The sequence below is a fragment of the Carassius gibelio genome, chromosome A23, assembly GCF_023724105.1.
Source record: "Carassius gibelio isolate Cgi1373 ecotype wild population from Czech Republic chromosome A23, carGib1.2-hapl.c, whole genome shotgun sequence".
NCBI classification, from domain to species: Eukaryota; Metazoa; Chordata; class Actinopteri; order Cypriniformes; family Cyprinidae; genus Carassius; species Carassius gibelio.
This window is the reverse complement of record NC_068393.1, coordinates 18,055,544-18,078,465: the sequence shown is the minus strand read 5'-3', so window position 1 is coordinate 18,078,465 and position 22,922 is coordinate 18,055,544. Positions and strand designations below refer to the sequence as shown.

The 22,922-nt window shown below is 36.1% G+C and overlaps 2 protein-coding genes across 4 annotated transcripts; one reads left to right on the top strand and one right to left on the bottom strand.

Annotated features, from left to right (window-relative positions):
* The first annotated feature begins 935 nt into the window (after positions 1 to 935).
* Positions 936 to 11,201, top strand: LOC127944971 (oxysterol-binding protein-related protein 2-like). Of its 2 annotated transcripts, none has more exons than XM_052541418.1 (14): positions 936 to 1,033; positions 3,575 to 3,675; positions 3,747 to 3,858; positions 3,970 to 4,045; positions 4,204 to 4,338; positions 5,002 to 5,099; positions 5,209 to 5,391; positions 5,651 to 5,758; positions 5,927 to 6,016; positions 6,213 to 6,339; positions 7,434 to 7,553; positions 7,650 to 7,773; positions 7,889 to 7,979; positions 8,962 to 11,201. In XM_052541418.1, exons 2-14 carry the CDS (start codon positions 3,639 to 3,641, stop codon positions 9,062 to 9,064), a joined length of 1,404 nt encoding a protein of 467 aa, XP_052397378.1. In that variant the 5' UTR covers positions 936 to 1,033; positions 3,575 to 3,638; the 3' UTR covers positions 9,065 to 11,201. The 2 variants fall into 2 exon arrangements, with proteins under 2 accessions (XP_052397378.1, XP_052397379.1); XM_052541419.1 differs by lacking the exon at positions 936 to 1,033 and adding an exon at positions 3,313 to 3,390.
* Positions 11,202 to 13,265: 2,064 nt separating this feature from the next.
* On the bottom strand, positions 13,266 to 22,640 carry LOC127945023 (CDK5 and ABL1 enzyme substrate 2-like). Of its 2 annotated transcripts, XM_052541528.1 has the most exons (9): positions 21,997 to 22,639; positions 20,508 to 20,600; positions 18,769 to 18,846; positions 17,782 to 17,878; positions 17,417 to 17,585; positions 16,929 to 17,026; positions 16,481 to 16,587; positions 15,764 to 15,968; positions 13,266 to 15,611 (listed from the first exon to the last, which is right to left on the bottom strand). In XM_052541528.1, exons 1-9 carry the CDS (start codon positions 22,512 to 22,514, stop codon positions 15,471 to 15,473), a joined length of 1,506 nt encoding a protein of 501 aa, XP_052397488.1. In that variant the 5' UTR covers positions 22,515 to 22,639; the 3' UTR covers positions 13,266 to 15,470. The 2 variants fall into 2 exon arrangements, with proteins under 2 accessions (XP_052397488.1, XP_052397489.1); XM_052541529.1 differs by lacking the exon at positions 18,769 to 18,846 and having other exon boundaries at positions 21,997 to 22,640.
* Between the last annotated feature and the right edge of the window lie 282 nt (positions 22,641 to 22,922).

The window sequence follows — 22,922 nt, the reverse complement described above, 5'->3', positions numbered from 1 at the left end:
AAGAGTGTATGAAATCAGAACGTGAAAAAAGTCATGAATCTGCACGCTAACCTTAATTTTCATGTGTTATTTGTTAAATATATACGTATATTTTGATGTATTTTTCACCTATTTAAATTTATAAATGTATTGTATTTAATATATGTTTATGTTAGATTCTTTTAATTTCCCCCAAACTGCACCTGTTTTTCACTTGCGTTCTTTCACATCTACCTTGCACATAGTTTTACACCAGTTTCTTGCTGCACTAAATAAAAATGTTAACATTTACATGCGTAGTTTACATTATTTTTTTTACCTTATTTTAATTATTACTGCATATTTTACATTAATTGAACTGCATAATAAGCGTCTGATTAAATTCATAATGAAAGCAAATGCTTTATTTTAAAACCAAGAAACCATTTGTTACACTGATTGGGCCTAATTTATTTTCATGTTTTTGTCAAAGGACCCAGAAACCCTTGGTCCTGTTTCACAGCACAAATAGGAATTCACAATATGAAATGAAGTTGTGAAAACATATGTCTATTTGTGAATTCATATAATATTCTCTGTAGCTTTTTACAATTTATTCATTTATTTATTTATTTTAATTCACATTGAAAATGTAAATTTAATGTGTTGTCTATATAATTTGTATATAGCTATCTATTCCTAGCCAGCAGTCATAATCAATCAAGGAGCGCCACTGCCATCGCCGAAGGCGATATTTATTGTTAGGATTATAAATAACCCACATCCCTGCCTTTTTTAGTACCGACCCCTTTATGTAACCTCAATATAACTCCACCCTTTCAAAAGGTTAATATCGTTCGTTCGCAAAGGGGTCTTCTTTCACAATAGGCTACTGCTTCTGTCAATCAAACGTCGCCCCGCCCAACTTCTTTTGTACCGCCGCCTCAACCCTCCAATCCAGTTTGTTCTCCCGTCCTGGCGAAATGTATCCGCCCCGCTGTCAGTCTTCCCGAACTCGGCGCTTGTTTTGTGTCCCACAGGAGACAGGAGAGATTCAGCTTTACATTACTGAAAGGTAACGCGACACACGCACATTATACAGCCTGCTAAGCTTGGTCGATGTTACACGTCATTTTATGTGGCATCTTTAATGTTTTGACGATATCAAACGGGTTGATGAGTAATAACGTTTCTCGGGTTTATTATTGGTCAGTGCTCATTGCTAGCGGCTAACGCGGGTCAAAACAGCTCAAGCCGAACGCCCAGTGACTTCCCCCCGCAGTAGCTCTAAGTAGCTACCGAGCGAGGCTGGTTATTCATAGTATCAGATATGTTTGTATATCTAACGGGACATGACTTGAATGTCAGATTGCCCTCATGCACGGATGGCTAGACGTTGCGTTTAATATGGTTCTGCATGCGATCATATACTAAGCAGTGCCTTCTGTGTCTTTTGAGGGATATACTGAATCAACTGATTGCCCTGTAAGTTAGTTTTGACGGGTTTAATCTTCTCCACTGATTTGACTGACACTCATTACAAATGTGCATCTGATGAAAGATGCTACTATGATCCATCTGTTAGTTGACAGCAGTATTTATTCTGGGGAAGCATTTTAACTTGATTGAGAAGAGCACATACTGTTCAGGTGCATTGAAAAAAAGAAGAGGTTTTATTTAACAAAGATGTGTCAAATTGATCAAAAGTGACCGTAGAGATTTACATGACTTTTCGTCATTTATGACTGTGAACCCGGCAACTAACTGCTCTTAGTTAGTAAACTAACTTTATGTATCCAGGTCAATACAAAGTCCAAAACTATTGGTACAGTAGTTTCTTCAAACACAACCACCAGGAACTATGCCACTCTTTCTGAGAAGCAGACATTTATGTGGTTGTCTTAGTCACCATTGATCTTTAGCACTGTCATTTTCCAGTCAGTTGTATGACTAGTTTTCTCTGTTTATTGTTGTTATAACAGCCCATCACAGCCGAAAGATGTCTAACCAACCATTACCCTTAGCAGAGAGACTATAAGGTGTATTGTTTACATTATTATTTGGAAGATTTTTTACTACATTAAATTCAGTTGAGCAACCTTGAATCTGTGTTGTTGCAAAACGACCGGGGCTACGTGCTGTTCATCCAGCCAAGACTTCCCCTGTTAACTTGGCACTTTACCACATGGGTGTTTGAATATGTGATAGCTGTCAGCTTGTTAAGCGGCTGCTTTACCTTTCTGAGTTCCAAATAATTTGCATAGTGCCCACCTCTGTTATATGGCCAATAGTCGTTTAAACTGCTTTGCATTTTGGTCATTTGCAGCTGTATAACTGGCGGTCTGAGCAAGAGTTTTCCTCTATTTTTGTTTGTGTGTGTGTGTGTGTGTGTGTGTGTGTGTGTGTGTGTGTGCGGGTCAATGACATGATGCTTATTTATATGTCCATTCTATTCATTTATTCAATAATAATATATTAGTGTAATTCATTCAATGACTTGAATACCACTTTGTAATGAGCATTTTTTATTATTTATTTAAAATCTAATTGAAATTAATTTTTTTTAGGGTGCATTAATATAACTTTCCTGATGATAAGAAAGAAAAAAAATCCTCATTAAAATAATGAAAATCTTGAAAAGTGTTAAATAATTCGGCATAATTAATATTTAATAAAATATTCGAAAAACTTTTGTTTGTCATGTGGTATGATTAAAATAATGTGGAAAGACAAAACCAACATGCAGAACAAAAGGAAAATATGTTTTTAATGTTTTTTTTACAGTGTTACAAAAATGTTATTAAATGGATATATATATATATATATATATATATATATATATATATATATATATATATATATATATATATATATTTTTTTTTTTTTATGTAATGTTTTTCTTTGGAACTGTTTAATAATCAGAAAACAATTCAGAAAAAAATGTACAATGCTTTCCACAAAAATATTAAGCATCACAACTGTTTTCAACATTGATACTAATAGAAATGAGCAATTTCGTCAGCACTTATTCAGCATATCAGCATGATTTCTGAAGGATGTGACTTACTACCGACCCCAAACTTTTAAATGGAAGTGGATTTGTTATATATTTGATTAAACGTATTTAATGTACTTTTATTGAAAATTGCACAAAAAAAAAACGTATAATTCCATCTTGAATACAAGGAGCACATTTATGAAAATTCTAAGAACTCTAAGAAATGACTTATATGAAACTCATATATGAGAATTGCATCACAATTCCTGAATGGTGTCCTTTCTTTAATTAAGCCAGCATTGTGAATCGGTACAGTCAGTTGCAGTAATGACAATCGGATGCTGACACACTCTCTCTCTGCTAAAGGATTAGCTTGTTCGGACACTCTCATCAGATGGTTTTGCCAAGCACAGCTGTTTAAAGACTGCAGTGAGGTGATTGGATTTGTTCTGTGTGTTCAATAAGGAAATGGACACAGTGTATAGGCCAGCATTAGTGTCCACTGTCCAGTATGTTCCAGCTTTACAGCATAGTAGTACAGTACACTACAGTACATTTACAGACTTCCAGTTTGATATCTTTTTAATTTTCAAACCTACAATATGGTTTGATCTACAGAAGAACACATTCAAGCTGTGAAACAATGCCTTCTGATTGACCTCAACAGCAGTAACTGTCCATCATGAACAGCGAGGAAGAGTTCTATGATGCTGAGACAGGTACGTGATGAAGTTTAGTACTGTACATCACATTTTTATCGTCACCTAGGACTAAATCTCTCTCGTCTCAGGTTTAGAATCGGACGACTCATGTGAAGTCAGCTTTAAAGATGCCTGTGTCTATGAGAGCAAGCAGACAGTGAATGGAAAAGTGCCGTCTGAAAATGGAGTATGGGAGAGGAGGTAAGGAGTCTGAATGAAGTGAAATAATATTCAGTGGCAGGAAACAAATTGTGAAGGTGTTTATATCCGTTGGACTGTATAATGTTTTAATGTGTGTGTCTGTGTGTTCAGAACTACTCTGCCAGCACCTATGTTCTCCAGAAATGACTTTAGTGTGTGGGGCTTCCTGAAGAAATGCATTGGAATGGTGAGCAAAATTACTTTGGCCAAACAACAGCTTAGTCAAAAGAGCTCCATTCAAACACTGCATGAAATATGAAATTGTAAAGAGACATGTTGTTTGGATCGTGGTGACATTGTCCATAAACCAAGCCATTTCTATCTGGGAATACTTTCTCTTTACAGGAGCTGTCCAAGATAACAATGCCCATTGTTTTCAACGAACCACTGAGCTTCTTGCAGAGGATTACAGAGTACATGGAACATACATACCTCATCCATAAAGCTTGTACACTTTCTGACTCTATAGAGCGTATGCAGGTTAGTGCCTCTAGGATTTCTACAGGTCTTAAAAAAAATCTTAATTGGCCCTTCCGCACACTAGTCCTAAATACATAAAGTCATGGTGTTAAATGTTGCATACAAAAATGAATATCTTGTTTTACAATACAGATATCTGAACATCCTGAACATTTTTTTTAATGCAAAATGAAAGTATGAGGTTTTCTGAGAGCAAAATTCGTTTTAAAGGAGTTAATGCTTAAAACAACAACAACAAATATATTTCCATGGGGTATGAAAACTTGTTTTCCCTTTGGATTAAGTTTTTTTTTTTCTGAGCTCATTTGCAGGTATTTGTTTTTGTGTTTACATTTAATTTTTAATCGATTTTCTCAGAAAACATGTAATTTTGCTTCACAATGCACCTATTGTGATCTTTTGCACTGGAAAATGGAGGAAGAACATCGCTTTTTTTGCAGTGTGATCAGAAGCTACAGTAAAAGTTATTTGCATTATTTCTAGTTTGAGACAACTTTTATGCAAAATTTTAAAAAATAGTGATTAATTGGTCTTGAAAAAGTCAAAAATGTACCCTCATAAAACCTGCAGAAAACTTGCCTCCTTTATATTTTACTCTCAAATGTGTGCATGCATGGAAGATTCAACAAATCCTTATTTACGCAATTGCATCTCATTTGGCAGCTTGTTGCCGCATTCGCCATCTCTGCTGTTGCATCGCAATGGGACAGAACTGGAAAACCTTTTAACCCTTTATTAGGAGAGACTTTTGAACTTACACGGTAAATCTGCAGAACATTTGGACACAAACGCTATACATCAATCTAGCACAAAGCTGAATATGCAAATCCAAATTAGCCTGCACCAATAATTTGTAATGTCTGTGCTCAGGGATGAAGAGGGTTACCGCATGATCTCAGAACAAGTGAGCCACCATCCACCAATCAGTGCCTTCTACACAGAGTCACTCAATCAAGACTTCTCGTTTCACGGCTCCATCTACCCTAAACTCAAATTCTGGGGGAAGAGTGTGGAGGCAGAGCCTAAAGGCACCATGACACTTGAGCTCTCCAAGTGAGTCTTGTTTATGTAACCTCACTAAGTATAATATGATCACTTTTTATTGGAGCTGGAGAGTCATTGAGATCCTCAAATACAATCGGACCCTTGAGCAAAGGAGTAACTTTTCCTTGCCCTTAGTTTAAGCAACATCTGCTATATAAAAAACATGCTGGAATGTCCATTTATTATTTAGCATGTTTCTTATCTATATTGAAGAGATTTTGGGCGTTAGTTATGGCTGAGCTATTTTTTAACTCTCTCTCTCTCTCAGGCATAGAGAAGCTTACACATGGACGAACCCTATGTGCTGTGTGCATAACGTTATTCTGGGTAAACTCTGGATTGAACAGTATGGGACAGTGGAGATCGTGAACCACAGGTTTTTCATCTCTTTCCTTTCTGACACTACATTTTCTGCCTGTGTTTTCAACCCTTTTCTGCATTTAAATATTGTTTTTGTTAAGGCTATAGTGTGATCTTTCCATGTCACATTGTGGATTACTGTTCACCCTTTCCTTTATTTTTGACTTCTTTCTGTTCGTTTTAGCACTGGGGACAAGTGTGTGCTGAATTTTAAGCCATGCGGCATGTTTGGCAAAGAGCTGCATAGGGTAGAGGGACATATCCAGGACAAGAGGTGAGCAGTCATTCGTATCAAATGTCAGTGGGTATATCTGGCTCCCAGCCTGTAGAGTTCACTCTGCACATCCACTCCATGTCTGTAGCACTAAAGGCATCAGCAGTGTCTTTTAAAGCTGGATTGTGTGTGTACTTTTACATTTTCTGGATTTGATGCTTGTGTTTCTGACTAATTTTGTCTGGGTGTATTTCAGTAAAAAGAAGCATCATGTTATCTATGGGAAGTGGACTGAGTGTGTATATAGCATTGAGCCAAAAGTCTATGAAGTCAACAAGAAAGCAGAGAAGAAAAGCGGAGGAGATTCCAAGAAACACAAGCAGGTACAAAGCATTAGTCATTTATCTCTCACTGCAGAGCCGTGGTCTATTTTCTGTTGTGTTTTCACATGGAAGTCCAAAAGGCTCTCACGCATCCTCATATAGAGGCTCCACCTATTATTATTACAATAGAGACTGTTTGCAAACTCTTAGAAATGAGAAATGAGAAGATCTTTACTGAAGTGTAGAAGAAATGACTACTAGATCAAGTTCTTTCCATTCATTGGTTTTTAATGTCACTACACAAACAGACTCCTTGTTCTGATTTTTTAGTAATATATTTTTTCATTTATCTCAATAGAAAACAAATTAATTATCGGCCTTTCTTAGAATTTTTAGTGTCTGTAAGATTTTTTAATGATTTTGAAAGAGGTCTCTTATACACACCTGCATTAATTTGACCAAAAATACCATAAAAACAGTAATATTGTAAATTAATGTTGAAATTGAATATAGCTTTTCTATTTGAGACTGTTGTAAAGTTTTATTAATTCCTGTGATGGCAAAGCTTAATTTTCACCAGTCATGACTGGTCTTCACTGTCACAAGATCTTCCAGAAATCATTTTAATATGCTGATTCAGTGCTAAGAAAACATTTATTATAATTATCGATACTGAAATACAGTTATCTTTTTGGAAACTGTGATAAATTGTTTTCAGGATTCTTTGATGAATGGAAAGTTAAAAGGAATAGCATTATTCGCAGTCTTTTGAAACATTATAAATTATACATTTACTGTCATCTTTGATCAATTTATTGCAAAATAAAAAAGTACTGACCCCAAACTTTTGTACAATAGTGTTATTGAAAAATACAGTTGAATTAAAATGATCTGCAGTGTGTTTGCTGGAAATCAACTTTTGTTTCCCTTCTTTGTATTAACATGCAATTTCAGTAAGAAGTGAAGGTAAAGAAAGACTGTGGGTTTTTAGCAATGTAGCTACATTGCCTGAGCCACCATCATAGTAGAGTGTTAGTTCAATTCGTTTTCCTAGATTATTTGTTTCCTGATCTTGCTTTATATGTGGTAATCCCATAATGGTTTTCATATGGGATTATGAGACATAAATGGTAGTACTGTATGCATGTGATTAGGAGCAGAGTACAGGGGGTGATGATGCAGATGAAATGCCAGATGTCGAGGAAACAGTTACTATGATCCCAGGCAGTACGCTGCTATGGAGAGTAGCCCCTCGACCGCCACACTCGACACAGGTAACCCCAAGCCCCCAAAAATCTGTCTTGGGTGATTGTATGTTATGCATATTCTCACTTCACTCAATTCTCATCTTTTTCCTCGATTCGGTTTAGATGTATAATTTTACTAATTTTGCCATGACGCTTAATGAGCTGGAGCCTGGCATGAATGGAGTCATAGCACCAACAGACTGTCGTTTGCGGCCTGACATCAGAGCTATGGAGAATGGGGATATCGGTAAGCACAATCTCTTTTTTGGCCCGTTTTGTTCCTATCTGTTCAGAAAAGCTATTTTCTGGATGATGCTGTACTTATTTTACCCCTAAATTTAAAAGCTGTTCTTAACTTCCAGATACTGCAAGTCAAGAGAAGGAGAGATTGGAAGAGAAGCAGAGAGCTGCCAGAAGAGAGCGTGCTAAAGATGAGGAAGAATGGTCTACGAGGCCAGTATTTGAATTAAGAACAAACCATCCACTTTTTTCCTCATTTTGTATATTCTCATTCCTCTCACGATTAGCAATATCATATATACATGGAAATTTATATCAACATGTGTATTATTAAAATGCAATCAAAATATTTTATATATATATATATATATATATATATATATATATTTTTCTCTTCTTCTCTATATATATATAAAATATTTTGATTGCATTTTAATAATACACATGTTGATATAAATTTCCATGTAAGATAACAAGAACAGAAAATCTCCAGGAGGTGGAGGAAAACAACATTTCCAGCTCCGCCATATTTCAAGATGTTTAGAAATATTTTAGATCTGTTTTGTTTTTGTTTAACAGACAAAAACGAAAGCTTCTCATTAGTATTATATCAAAATGAAGACAGACATGTTCCTTATTATTTTAAATATATTTTATTTAAAATGCTGGTTTAAGTTTTCTATGGGAATTAACAGTCAACCCTGAAAACATTTTAGAGTTTATTTATTTATCTATTTTAAGCATTTTAGAATTAACTAAATCAAACTTGTGTAGGTTTTTACATTTTAAATTATACTATTTCAACTTTATTTACCATGAAAATAACCAAGGAAGCTGGCATGGCAATAAAACACAAACCGACCAACCACAGGCATTACATTTTTTTAATGAATCAATCCAGTTCTGAGACTGCAGATTGCAATATTAACATTCAAAAACAAAATTAAAAAGAAAAAAGTGAAAAGAGGGTAAAATAACTATGAGAAATCGACTATCGTAGCCTAGCATAGTTAAAAAATAAAAAATCTGATTTCACACTGGCCAGTGCTTTCTACTGAAGCAGATACTATCATTTAAAAACCTTTTGCTATGTTCATCTTGAAAGGTAAATATATTAGTGCAAAATGTTCTTTTTCGGTGGAGATTTTGAATATCCTTTTTATTTTTATAAACTTTTTGGCATCCCGTCTTTCAGATGGTTCCAGCAAGGCAATAATTGGTACACTGGAGCTGCAGACTGGATCTACAAGGGTGGTTACTTTGACAGAAGGTACTCTGACCTTCCAGACATCTACTGATTCAGCTGGGAAGACTGAAAGAGTCTAGAGATTCATCCTTTGCTCTCCTTCACCCAATCCATATCATCTCCTCTCCTTAAGCTCTTTTCATTTTTTTCATCAGAATGTGAGATTCATGTGAACAGTTTTTGGACAAAGCCTCTCCACGAGTTTACTAGACTTTTGAAAATGTAGTGTGAGTGGATTTATTTATTTTGAGACGTAGGGAATGCCTTAATTATTTTTCTTTTTTTTTCATGTATGTTAGATTTTGTCTGTGCAAACTTAGTACATTTAGAAAATGCTAGTTTATGTACAGAATGTGCTAACCTACCTTTCCATGCATCTCACTAGATACACTCAGGTGTTCAGTTTATGGGTACAAGTGGTTAGTGATAGCATCACTGCGATGCAATTTTTTTTTTTTAATATGAGGCTGCTCAGAACCTATTAGGAGAGCATAATTTTGTGTTTTTGTTCAAACTAATGCTATGTTATCATCTCGTTGATATGCTTTTTTCCCCCTTATCTCAGAAATATGACCTCTGTTTGTGGTATGTATGATGTGCAGGAACTTCACAGTTAAAGATTCTGCCTGATTTTGAGTACCCAAAAATGAAAAGGAGTTTTGAATTATCCCACCTTTGTTCAGAAATTATTGTTATATCTCGCTGATAAGGCTCTTGGGCCATTTTTCTCACCATCTCCATGGTACAGGGGAGTTTACTAAAAACGAATAGTCTCATTCCTCACACATTTAGAAATGTTTTGGATCGGTTTTGTTTTTGTTTGACAGACACAAATGATAGCTGCTCATGAAAAATGTTTACTTGGTAAAAAAAAAAAAAAAAAAAAAAGGTGTTTTGTATTTGTTAAAAAGCTCTTATAACTAAAATCCTTTTACATCTTAGCATTAGTGTTTTGAGTGTTGCCAAAGCGACTTTTCTCTTGTAGAAACTAAAGCCATATAACTTGTCAGTGTTGAGTGATACATCCAGGTGAATGAAATGGAGGTGGGTGTTAATCTTTCTTTTTATTTCAGCACTTAATGGCTCACGGATGTCAAGGTGCTTCACCTTAGCCCACATATATTCGTGTGTCCCAGAAATGCTCAGAATGTGCTTCATTGCTCACATGCTTTTTGCCATACAGCAAACTTCATTCTTCAAGGACTAATTATTTTCCAGACATGCAAATCGTAGATGAGATGACCTCAGAGGATCATGAAAGACACCACTGTCTTTTATTTCGAAACTTTAAACAATACTGTGATATTAACACTCACAAATCTCAGAAGCTATGCAAAAATTAATGGAAATGTCTGTCTATGAATTGTACAGTTTAATGTTTATGTAAAATACATTGGTTGGCCTAGTGCAAAGGTTTCAAGCATGCTAGTACTTTTGCTTTTGGTTTGACACAGTATTACTGGCTGTTTTGCACAGCCTAAAGTTGGTTAGGTGGAGACACAGGTGTATTTAACGGCAGTGATTAATAACACTGTTATCTAATTATTAGAAGTGTTTATCATTTACCCTTTAATATGTCTTTAATATGTTCCATATAGTGCGTACTGTTCCAAAAGCCAAGCTTCGGGCCATGGCAAAGAATTAACTACAATTAATTTCCCAATGTATTTTATACACTATACTGTGGCATGTCTAAGCATAAATTATTTAATCTCACTATCAATGTTTACTAGCGGTTAGAGATATCAGTATATTATTCCACCAGCTGCTAATGTAATGTCTTTTAGAAACCTTGAAATCATGGGACATTAAAAAAATCACACCCCCAATTGTCTCATGATTTTATGCTGTTAATCAGCTATTCCTTTAACAATCACATCAAGTGAATATACAAGTAAACCTGGTTACATTGCAACTATGTAAAGCAAACATACACTCGAAAATTTTCAAGTCATTCTGTCTGTTCTTATTAAACTGTTTTGATTGGTTGTTTCTGTTGTGAAACTCACTATTTCACAGATAGAAGCCCAAATTATACCACTGTGGTGCTATGACGGCTTTACATAACTGTACATGATGTATTGTGACTTTTTACTATATTTTTATAGATCACGTGAAATGCACTCATGAATCTGCTAATTTGTATACTTGCAATATTAATTATATATGTGAGACCTCACTAAGAAACATCTGTTTGCTCTTTTGTGTCTGAAGGGAATTGACAAGCATCAGTTCGAGATTTCTGACAAAACATTTGGGAGAAGCTTTAGCTTCAGTTTGATGGTGGGAATGTTTGTGAAATATTATCTGTTGTTTTACATTAATTTGACCTCAAATGTGAACTGATCTTTATCAAAGTCAATGTCATGGATAAAGATTCTAATTAAACTTATAAAAAAACATGCTTTTTATGTCTTTATTAATCAAGCTGCTTCTAGTTAAGGAGTAGAATTATAAGATTATTTAATAATTTATTTGACAAAGAATTGCTAATGCTCAAGAGGTAAACCTTTTTAAAGGGCTATAAGGTCAGACAATATTGATCAAAGGGCATTAATTTAGACTGCCATTGACAGGTTGTCTATACACTCAATGCAAAGGCATATAATAGTAAAAAAGGTGACAAACAATTGCATAATAGCTGTCATGGATTTCTTATCAGTTCAGTAGTCATAACCGTGGGGTTGGGGGTGCAAGAATTGTTTGAAACTGAGAACAATGATTCAGCACTGAGTTATTGAATTGTTCATGCAAGACCTAACATGCCAGACAATTAACGTATTTGCCCAGCAAAGTGCAAGTAATTCGATCTAAAATGATTTAACAGTGGTGAAAATCTAACTTAACACCTAAAAGGTTACACTTATCACTCCAGTCTGTCTTTGACAAACTCGTGACAGCGTTGTTTGTGTGGGCATATCGACATGTGCAACCACCAATCAGAGCAAAGGACGAAGAAACCTCCACCAATCGAACGTAAGCCCCGCCCCTTCTCCTTGTAGAGGTTTGTCGACATCAGAAAAGTGAAATAATTCTTAGAATTTAACTAGAAAGAGAGAAATTCAAGTTTGATGTTTTTCATATAACAGTCACCACAAACATTCGTCAGCACTGCATTTATAGATGTGCAATTTTCTAATAATTTATCAGCACACTTCTGGGTTGTGCAAGCTATGAGTATGTTCAGCAGTGCACTAGCATTGGGACAGTTTGGGCCTTTGATTAATCAGTTTGGATTACCTACTGAAGCTGTAGAGGCAGCCAATAAAGGAGGTCAGTATATTTCAAATGTACACAAACTAATCTGGTTCATTCCAGCTGAAACTCTTTCTAAACACCCTTGTTTATACTTTCACATGCATTTATATGCACATTCCTCTCTCCAAGACATCCTTCTGTTAAGTCTGTGGTTTATACAGAATGACCTTACAAGGGCAAAATTAGATGTAATCTAATGTATCTAGACAATTGTTTTTGCTTAGATTTTCATAAATCTTGTAATAAAAGAGACTTCAGGAAAGAAAAGATCATACTTGGATAGAATGGCTTTTCTAAATTGTTTGTAAATTTGGAAGCATTTGCCAAGGCCATGGAAGGTCAAGGGAAGTCGAACGAAGGAGGAGACAAGAAAGATGACGAGGAGGATATGAGTTTGGATTAGGCAACTCTCTACATGAGCTGCCTTCATCAGTTTAACATTTTTTTTTTTTACTGTAGAGCTTCCAGAGTATCATGTTGTCAAGATAAGTCATGTTAAAGGGTGATCTGTGTATTTTTATGTTGAAAGAACAGTGCTCTCAAAAATTCTGTCATTTACTCACCCTTGAGTCGTTCTGAACCCTTAAGATTTTGATTTTAGATATTTTTATTGAAACCCTAGAGCAATGGTTCCCAACCTTTTTTAACTCGCAGCCCACACAACCAAACACATATGTTTGCGTGGCCCACTGCAAAAAAAAATTAACTGACCCCGCTATTGTTTGGTTAATAACTTAGTACTCAGAAGTACAAGACAGATAGGCTGAATATGCCGTGTTTAATGTGCAGTGTGGTACTTTCAACATTTCTCTATTTGAGCGGCCTCTTGGCATGGGGGTGGGACTACCTGTGTGTCTGAACAATAGAAATTAGACATTTCTCTTTTAATCAGGTATTTTACTGTTTTGAAAACCCTTTTCCAAAAAAGAAACTTGCATTTACCGGATAAGTCGTTTTTTTTGGTGTGTATAATTTACAAAAACTTTACAAACAAGTGAAACAATCAAAAACATCTTTATAAATGCAAATAGAAAAAAAAATTCAAATGACAAAAACACAGCACAAAAGATAGGACCCTGTGAACAGTTCAGTTCAAACTAAAGCCATGCTCACACCGCCCAGTAAACACCAACATACTGTGGTTTCCTGTTGGTGTTTAATCAAGCAGTGCAATCTATTCTCACATCATTCTATGACATACTGCTAAAATAGGGATTTTGACACACTCACAAAAAACACAGTATTCTCATGCGGAAGGTCACAGGATTCCCTCACAGTGCTTGTACCCTTCCACATCCTCAAAGATTCCGCGACAGTATCACAGGAGTGAGTGCATTCACATACAGTGAGATTTCAATAAACATGTCACACGGTTTTCCAACCGAAACACATTCATAACGTGTCAAGGTGTGTGATTACTCAGTATCAAAAAGATTAAATATGTGTGAAAAACGGTGTGGCAGCAGAACCGTACTGACAAATGTAATAGAAAAGGCACTTCATTCTTCAACGCTCAGTAAAGATTTACACTAGTGAGGAATAGTGATGTACGACTACCCACACTTCTCTCCAATTCAATTAACCTCTCATAGTTGATCATTTGTCTCAGAAATGTGACCAGTCTGAATCCCTGAGGGAAAGAAGCAAATAAACCATACAGAGCCATCATGTTAAAAAGACCACCACTAGATGGAGGCTATGTGCTTCTGTTTTTCAGTCCAAAAAAAAACATAAGAGAAAAAAATCCCGATGTAAAAACAATGTTGCATATTTCTGGTAATGCTGCACACTGTGATACTGTCTAGGTTCTGAAAGTAAACATAGGCCACTCCTATGGTGTATAAACATTCCCAAAGAAGAATATCACAGATAAAGATAAGACGATATTGTATGAACACTAACCAAGAAGACTCAGTAAGGTTAGGTCATATTCAACACTGCACAACACAAAACAAAACCGACTCACCCGGTCAAAGGAGGTGGCATTTCCTCCGTGACCAAATACATAACAGTTTAATACGCAGATGTGGAGTTATTTGTAAAACCTACTGGACTGTTTGAAACGTACTCAACGTTGCACATAAGATAAATAGGACACAGTAGGATGCAAAAAAATTAAACATTTCATCACTGTAATTGTCACAGCTGTGCATTGATATGGAGACTTGACTTCTGTCAAGACATTCAAAAACACTTGCATCTTAAGAAAAGACAAGTGGTTAACAGTTCAGTTTCTTTTAACATTTGATTAACTGTTTAAAATGGCACTCACATATTCAAAAGACTTTTTTTTACATTCAACACTACCTAAAATTCATTGCGGTGTGTCTAAAAAAAACATTACATCACTGTTAAACCACAGCCTAGCTAGTAAATGTTAGATGACTAAAAGAAGAGAGAGAGAGTGATAAAAGCACAATGTGCCCGTTAAATGTCATCTCTAACATAGAGTGCCTGGCAGGATACGCATCGGAATGCCACACATACCCGAAAACTCATCAGAAAGGCAAACAAACAAAAACACCTATGTGAAAAAGAATTCAAAATATATTCAGTATTCATAAATTATGTATTCTGAAATTAATGTCCATAAATAAAATATTGCATAAATAAAGTTGTGCATTAGAAAAAGCTATGATCTACGGTGGTTAATAAGCATTTGTGGTATTAAAAAATTAAAATAAATAAATGAATCAAAAATGATCAGTGCTTAAAGAAAGTGTCTCCATAAATGTGTTTGATTTATAAAATCAGTTCCATGAAGGACATAAACAAGTGAAGATGGAGTGCTGAAACCTGTACATAGCTGATAGAAAATTCCACTTATCTATTTAATCAATAAATAATACAAATAACCTTTCCGAACTGCCATAACACACGAGCGTCATCTCTATGGTCTACAGGCAGCTCTTAAAGGGAAAGTTCACACCAAAATGAAAATTGTGTCATCAATTCTCACCCTCATGTTGTTCCAAGCCTGTGTGACTTACTTTGTTCTGTGAAACATACCGCAAAATATATTTCAAGAGGTAACCAAAAAGGTTTGGTTATCAACATTTTAAAAAATATTTTCTTTTGTGTTCTGCAAAAAAAAAAAAAAAGAACTCAGACATACAGGTTTTGAACAATATCAGGGCGAGCAAGTGATGACGGAATTAAAGTTTTTTGGATGAACCATCCCTTTAAGGACCCTCTCCATTTCAGCCCTGCTGCACAAGCCTGCGATAGTGAGGCATGACCTTGCTGTCCGGGAGGTAGAGTGCCATCTCCAAAGCAACCAGAACCGTGAACTCCAGGGAAATCAACTCCTTGCAATTTATTCGGAAACGCTCCTCCAACCTCTGTTCAGGGTCAGGAAGAACAAAAAAGTCAGTACATAAATCATATTTTTATATATACAAAAAATTAGATGACCAAGAAAACGAAGTATATACCTATAAAGAACAGTTAAGTCTCTGAATTAAATAAACATCCAAAGCAGTAAGACACTTACATCGATCAGCTGCTTGACTTCTTGTTTCTTGAGGTCGCTGCTGATCTTGGCAGCTAATAAAACGCAAGCAGCAGACACCAGCTTTCGGTTGTGCTTGTTCAGCCTCCCTTGCAGAACCAGCTTCTCGAAGTAAACATAAGCCATCGCTATTGTAACCGGCTGTAGGCCACACTCTTCGCTCACAGAGCGCATTTCTCTTTTCAAACTGTGGTGGACATTAAAAAGAGGAGAAAGAGTAGTTTGTAAACATGATTAGGGCCGATTAACAAGATGCCCATGTTGTATGTTAATTCATTGTTTATTCATTCAGCCAAATTTTAAATTTTATTGTGATAGTGCTATGTGCTAAAATACCCCATGAAAACAGCTTAGTGGGCACCATTTTGTTCTTGTGTTTACATATTTTCTATTAAACTAGATATGCACTATGTAATTTTTTAATTTTTTTTTTACTGTAGCCGATAACTGAAAAATGTTCAAACTTAATATTCAATTCAATATAATTTTGTGTAAAAAAAAAAAAAACATTGAAGCCTTAAAGCAAATTTAGTCATCTCAACATTATAAATGTACAGTATTAAAAATAGATATTCTTTTTGTTTTTAAAGATGATGGTAAATCTAAACACAAAAATATAAGAAATAAACATGCACAATTACATTTCCTAACAGACATGGTCTAAAGCAACACAAATAGTTTACATAAAAATGACTTTACCTTCTGATTTTGCTGAGTGTCAGCTTTATGTGAGGAAACTTCTCCTTGAATGTCTCGTTCATGTCTTTCTTCAAGTCAGACGGTTTCACATACTCAATAACCGTAGTCTGGAGGGGACAAGGAGAGTCTTATTACAGTCTTATTATTATAATTTTTTATAGCTGCTAAAACTCAATGGTGACAGCTTTTTACAGCTAGAGTCTAGTCAGCTGTGATACATAAGATATCATGCTTCATGCCTTTAGCTAATAGACCATACTGAGTCCTTAGGGTTATCACATGAAACGCTGATGTGATCTGATACAAGTCATGAGCTGGGTTCAAAAATTATGAATCACTGTTATGCTGTTGTGAGACTCAGATGTCCTTGCAAATCTTTTCACTGGCATCATGTTAGAAGAGATTATTGAAACAGCGTTGGTTGAAAGAGTTCAATCAAGGAGCTTACCACATAAGATGCGAAAATTAAGACTCGCTTGTGCTTCCCACAAGGCCACTGGGGGTCACTGAGCAAGTTGGGGTCATAGTCTGATAGCTCGTCCACACCTACCAAGAGTTACAACATGATTGTTTTTTTTTTTGTTTCTTTAAGAAATTAATATGTTTGCTCAGCAAGGATGCATTACATTTATCAAAAGTGAGTTAAGTCATTCATAATGTCACAAAAGATTTTCTTTCCATTCTGAAACAAAATGCAATGTTTCCACAAAAACATTAAGCAACACAACTGTTTTCAACATTGATGATAATAAGAAATGTCTCTTGGGTGGCAAATCAGCGTATTAGAATGATTTCTGTAGGATCATGTGACACTGAAGACTGGAGTATTGGCTACTGGAAATTCAGCTTTGCCATCACAGCAATAAATATTCAAATAGAAAACAGTTGTTTTAAATTGTAACAATATTTAAATAATTATCTGAATATGTAACACACAAGTATCTTGTCCAACTGCGCTGGTGATCCGAGAAGGGGTGAAGTTCTTCTGCCCGTTAATACGGTTGCGAGAGACTGGCATCTGCGCTGCACTGATGTCAGGTGGGCCGCTGCTCTTCTGCCGGACCAAGGCATTAGTTGGAAGCAGAAAACGGGCATATGATACCGTCTGCAACACAAAACATCCCAGGGCTATCAGTGTAAACACAAACATATGCATTGCGTAAAACACACACCCGGTGACCCAGTACTGCAACTTGCACAATGATGCTTTAAAACAAATAGCAATACTACAGCGAATAAACAAACAAGAAGGTTTCTAAAGCATGTAATCACGTCTTTGCTCAATCTTCTTAGAGGAATACCTTTCCAAAGTCCACCTCCACTCCCTCCAGTCCAGGGACCATATCACCTCCCCCACCAGAAGAGTGTCTCTGTCTCTGGGCTTCTAGTTTAGGGTCACTGCAGAGGGTAGATAAATTATAAAAAAATCAGAATTGAATAACACTTGCCTGTACTGAAATAATCTCTTTTATTTGGATATTGCAAAAGACACCCACAGAGTCTGGTAATACCAGGCTGCAGTTCGCTGTTTGTAAGCTGGTCTATTTGTAAATACAGTACATTATTATATTAAAGCTAAAAATTATACAAAAGCCGATTTTTAAGAAGTGATTAAGCACACTGACTAAGAAAAAAAATCATATTTCTGTGAATGATGTGATTGGGTGTACTGTATGACAGGTGGACAAATCACTGTGATCTCTGGACTGCCAAAACCAAAATCGAATCTCTCACTTGGAGTTCTGCACAAAGCTGGATAACACATTATGAATGTTATTTAATGTTATTTACTGTTACTTACTGGCTGGTAAGATTTAATGTTGATCGAAGTCTCTTTTACTCACCAAGGCTGCATTTGTTTGATCAAAAATACAGTAAAAGCAGTAATATTAAGAAATATTACTACAAATTTAATGGTTTTAATATATTTTGAAATGCAATTTAAGCTGAATTTTCAGCAGCCATTTCTCCAGTGTCACATGACCCTTCAGAAATCATTCTAATATGATGATTTGGTCCTCAAAAAACATCATAATATGTTGAAAATATTTTCTGGCTTTGTTTTTGTTTTCAGGATTCTTTGGTGAATAGAAAGTTCAAAAGAATGTATTGGAAACAGAAAACTTTTAATCAACTGAATGCATCCTTGCTGAATAGTCCAATTTAACTTGGAACATCATGTTTCATAAGAAGAAGAAAGAAAAGAACAGCTGATTTGTCCGCCACTCATGTATGGGTTTGCATGATATGAAATGAGCTGAGTTTGGCTGACTGTGGTGGCTTTGTACCTGATGTGATAGCTCTCTCCATAGGGCAATACAGAGAAAGCAGCACACAGGGATCTCTTGGCACAGATCAGCACAACCCTGCAGGACACAGATGGCAAGTGCACACAGAACAGACAACATCAGTCACCTAAACATCAAACCATCACTGTACACCAGCCATGTCTACACCATAACAAGTGAAAATGGACCACAAAGCAAATGGGAGATCTTATAGCCCTGGAATGACATTGGTGAGAAAATGAGCCAAAAAAATATATTCTTCATTATTAAATTAAAGCAGCATGTAGCTTTCTAGATTGGTCAACAAGACCAAATCTAATTACAACCAACTCCGCCACATTTCACAGGACACTGAACATCATAACAGGTCAGCAGCTTGAGACACAGGATGTGCTCAGTGAGGGTCTATATTACATCACTACTGATGTCATGAGGCTGGGGGGGAATGTGCACATAAGTGAAGGCATGAATTCATGGTTGATGATGTAATGCATGTCAGGTAAAAAAAAAAAAAAGGGGTGGGGATGGGTGGTATAATTCTGTATAATATACAAGATCATATCAAAATAACACTTTTTTTTCTTTTTTTGAAAGTGGAATGTGTACTGTGTTTGGTCTTATTTTCTTCCTCAATCTGTGCAAAATTCATCACCAAATAAAGTTGTATATAAATAATATGTTATAATGCAAAAAAAAAAAAAAGTCAAAAGAGCCATCTGGGTTTACAGCATTTTTGGGGTTTTACCAGAAGAGGTAAGTAAGTTGGAGGGAGAAAGAAAGGGAATCAGGGAAGCTTTCATCTTACGTAACTGAATTTCATTACATTTTAATGGTTCTTGCCAAGGTGCAGTTCTACTTTCAGAAAATGCCATTTCTATATAAGGTTCCATTCAAGACTAATTTTATTCAGACTGGTTGTTCCTCGTGTAGACAGACATATCTATCCCTCATTTCGTCTGTGTGAGAACCTAAGTGAGTTATCTCAGCGAGTACTTACGCCAGTTATTAAGTTAACCAAGGAATCACAGAGTCTGTCTGAAGCTCCACTGTTTCACTCAGCATGAGATTACACTGCAGTTATATAACAAAGAACTTTACTGCACGAGGAAACAGTCCAGCATCCACTTCACCATTTTATATTCACCTTATCTGACATGAGCCCAGTATGGGACTGTCTGAGCACCTCCATTCTACACAAGTTATTTATAAGAAAGTGCTAATAAAGGACTAGCCTAACAAAGGACCAATTATATTTAAAAATAATTTCTGAAAATTAAAAATAAAATAAATGCATTAAACAAGATTGTTAATAAAAAAATACAAAAACTAATATTGATAGAAAGTTAAAAATTATAAGTAAATTTTTTTTATTAATAAGTTAAGAAGTTAAAATTAAATGTTTCATTGTTTTCCTTCGTTGAAAGGTTTTAAAATGAATATGCAATTTATTAATTTGACTCAATAATGATTATGTAAGAGTTAAATTGGCTTTGCAATGCAAGATTCATAAAGTATGAAAACTGTAAATACGTTATTAGGGTACTACAGTATATTCATGCTATTATTGGCCAAGCTCAAAAATCAACTCTGTTTTATTTGTGCTCGAAGGCTCCTTAAAAGCTTGAAGACCCCTGGTCTGAAGTAATTTATACAGATTATTTTCTCAAAAAGATTAAACAAATACAGCTCCTCCTCACAGGGAAAATATTTCCCAAACAATATCAGACCCGCCAACTCACCTGCTCCCTCGAGTGTCATACTGTCTCATATTCTTGATGAAATGCACCTTCTTGGAAACCTTTGGCCCTGGAGACCCAGAGAGGTTACGTGTCCTACAACAAGAACATAATACAATTTAGAGACAAAGAAATGTGACTTCAATTTGTACACACTTCGAGAAAAACTGTGATGGATTAAATTGAAGCAAAAGCATAAGCTTTTAGCCCTTGACTATATAGAAAGGCTTAAAGGTCACCCGTCCAGCATCAGTCCATCAGTAGACCTTACATAAAAAGACGAGAGGGTGAGGGGAACAGAACAGGAGAGAGATGAAAGGCAAGAAACAAAAAAGACAAACAGGAAATGATGTGCGCATGTACTGTAGTGAGATCACGGGGCTTGGTTTACATGAGTCACATCACCTATATGCAGATAAAGCTTGTTGTGACTAGTTGACGGTCTTTGACTGACTCAGCAGCCCACCGATTATCTACTCTGACAGCAGTGATATCATCATACAAATCTTTCATCTGTTCTATGGGTTTCCCTAATCACTGTCTCTGTTGTCTCAGTTACAAATGACTTTTAAAGGCAAATGCGAAGGCAAATAGGATGGAGAGCTCACTCACTAACCTTCATATAACTGTCAAACATTTCTGATACTCAATCAGACAGTACATGCTTTTTCACAGAGACTTCTATGGTTTTTAATTTTACTAAGTCCTTTAAATTCGACACGAAGAACCAGATTCATGAATGAATGACTCTTCTAATTCGATTCTTTCAGTGAATCACAAAACATTTGGTGCCACCTGAGTAGTCCGCTTTCCTTATGAGTCGGTTCATTTTGAGAATCACAGTAAATATCTGAGATCTATTTTAATTACACGAAATTACTGATTCTCGAATGAACAGATACACATTATGGTTTTGGATTCATTTTCCCAAACATTTTTCATCTAAATTACTGCAAAAGAAATGCAGCCGTTATTTATTTGAAGTCCCTCCCCGACCTATTCATCTTAAAAGGTTTCAAAAAATGTCGCAGACATATTTCCAGTCAAACTCACCTAGAAAACAAGACCGCTCTTCAGAGATGAAAATGAAAGTTGTAGACATTAAACCGGAAGCCAGCCATTCCCCTTAAATATTTGTTATTGTTTTGTTCGGTTAACGTTACTCGTATTGTAATATGTACTGTTTATAATACTGCTTCAAAAAGTCATAATAGAATGTAAACACTGGTAAACAACAGGCCAGTTAAACATTCTATCCTCATAATCAAAACCGTGACACGATTTGGGAAATGGGAATAAACATGGCTTTCATAAACAAATACAAATTCATAATTGTTAATGAAACCTGTACACATTAAGGTTTCATCACACATTCACTTCATATCTATTATGAATGGTGTAAATTTTAAATACAGTGACACTGTGGCAGTCAGAGAATAACGAGTGTCATTGTCATGACAAAAAAACAACAACAAATCAAAACAAAACTCACCTTTGGCGCGGATCAGGAGCAGGATTAGATCCCGGGAATTGGCTGGGACATTTACTGGATCCTGAAAACGGATTCAGCGGTCCAGAGGTCGGTGAACGCGGCGGTGCCTGGACTGACAAAGGATCGGTTCGTCCATCCTCCGTGAAAACGTCGCAGCTCCCCCCTTGATTAAATACTGGAGGAGGGCTCAGAGGAGCAGGGTAAGTGTTAGTCCTCGGTAGAGGGGTCGCTGCTCCCCCGCTGATGGATGACACTTGGGTGAAGGTTCCGTAGCTGCTGGTTGTTGTCGAGTGAGGGGGACCCGTCACTGCTGACGCGCCGACATCCACACACCGGCTCTCGTCTTCCCTGGGGCCAACGATTCCATTGCTTAGGTTATAAACCGGTCGTCCGTCCAAAGATATATTGGTGAGAAACAACAGTGCTGCTTGTCTGCGACGGGAATCTCGGCTTTTTCGCAGATGTTCTTTGTGTGGTTTGGCTGAATTAGTCCGAGGACCGCAAGCAGCGGCCGCCATTCTACTGTGAGTAAGCTAAAAGCAGACAGACCTATTAGACCGGCTGAGGGAATGGCCACGCCCCCTAGCACCCTATTGGTTGAAATCCAATGACACTTGCATATAAATGAGTATTTGTCTCAGCGGATTGGACGAGAGGTCTTGGTTCACAAATTTGTACAATAATTTTGCTTCAAACCTACAGGTAGGACATTGGAAACATGACAGACATATTTTGCTGTCTTTGCTAAATAATGAGAATGATACCTAAGTTTAATCATTTTTACATAACACTTTACAATAAAGTTCCATAAGTTAATGTTAATATATGAACAAACATTTATTACAATATTTATTTATCTTTGTTCATGTTAGTTAATGAAAACACTGGCATTTATTGTTAATTCACAGTGCATTAACTAATGTTAA

Coding starts and splice junctions, on each gene's coding strand:
- LOC127944971 (XM_052541418.1), top strand. CDS start 3,639: ATGAACAGCGAGGAAGAGTTCTATGATGCTGAGACAG. Junction 3,676..3,746: donor GTTCTATGATGCTGAGACAG/GTACGTGATGAA, acceptor CTCTCGTCTCAG/GTTTAGAATCGGACGACTCA. Junction 4,046..4,203: donor TGAAGAAATGCATTGGAATG/GTGAGCAAAATT, acceptor TTCTCTTTACAG/GAGCTGTCCAAGATAACAAT.
- LOC127945023 (XM_052541528.1), bottom strand. CDS start 22,514: ATGGCGGCCGCTGCTTGCGGTCCTCGGACTAATTCAGCCAAACCACAC. Junction 17,027..17,416: donor CGCAGTTGGACAAGATACTT/GTGTGTTACATA, acceptor AACTCTTGGTAG/GTGTGGACGAGCTATCAGAC. Junction 15,969..16,480: donor ACACTCAGCAAAATCAGAAG/GTAAAGTCATTT, acceptor TGTCCACCACAG/TTTGAAAAGAGAAATGCGCT.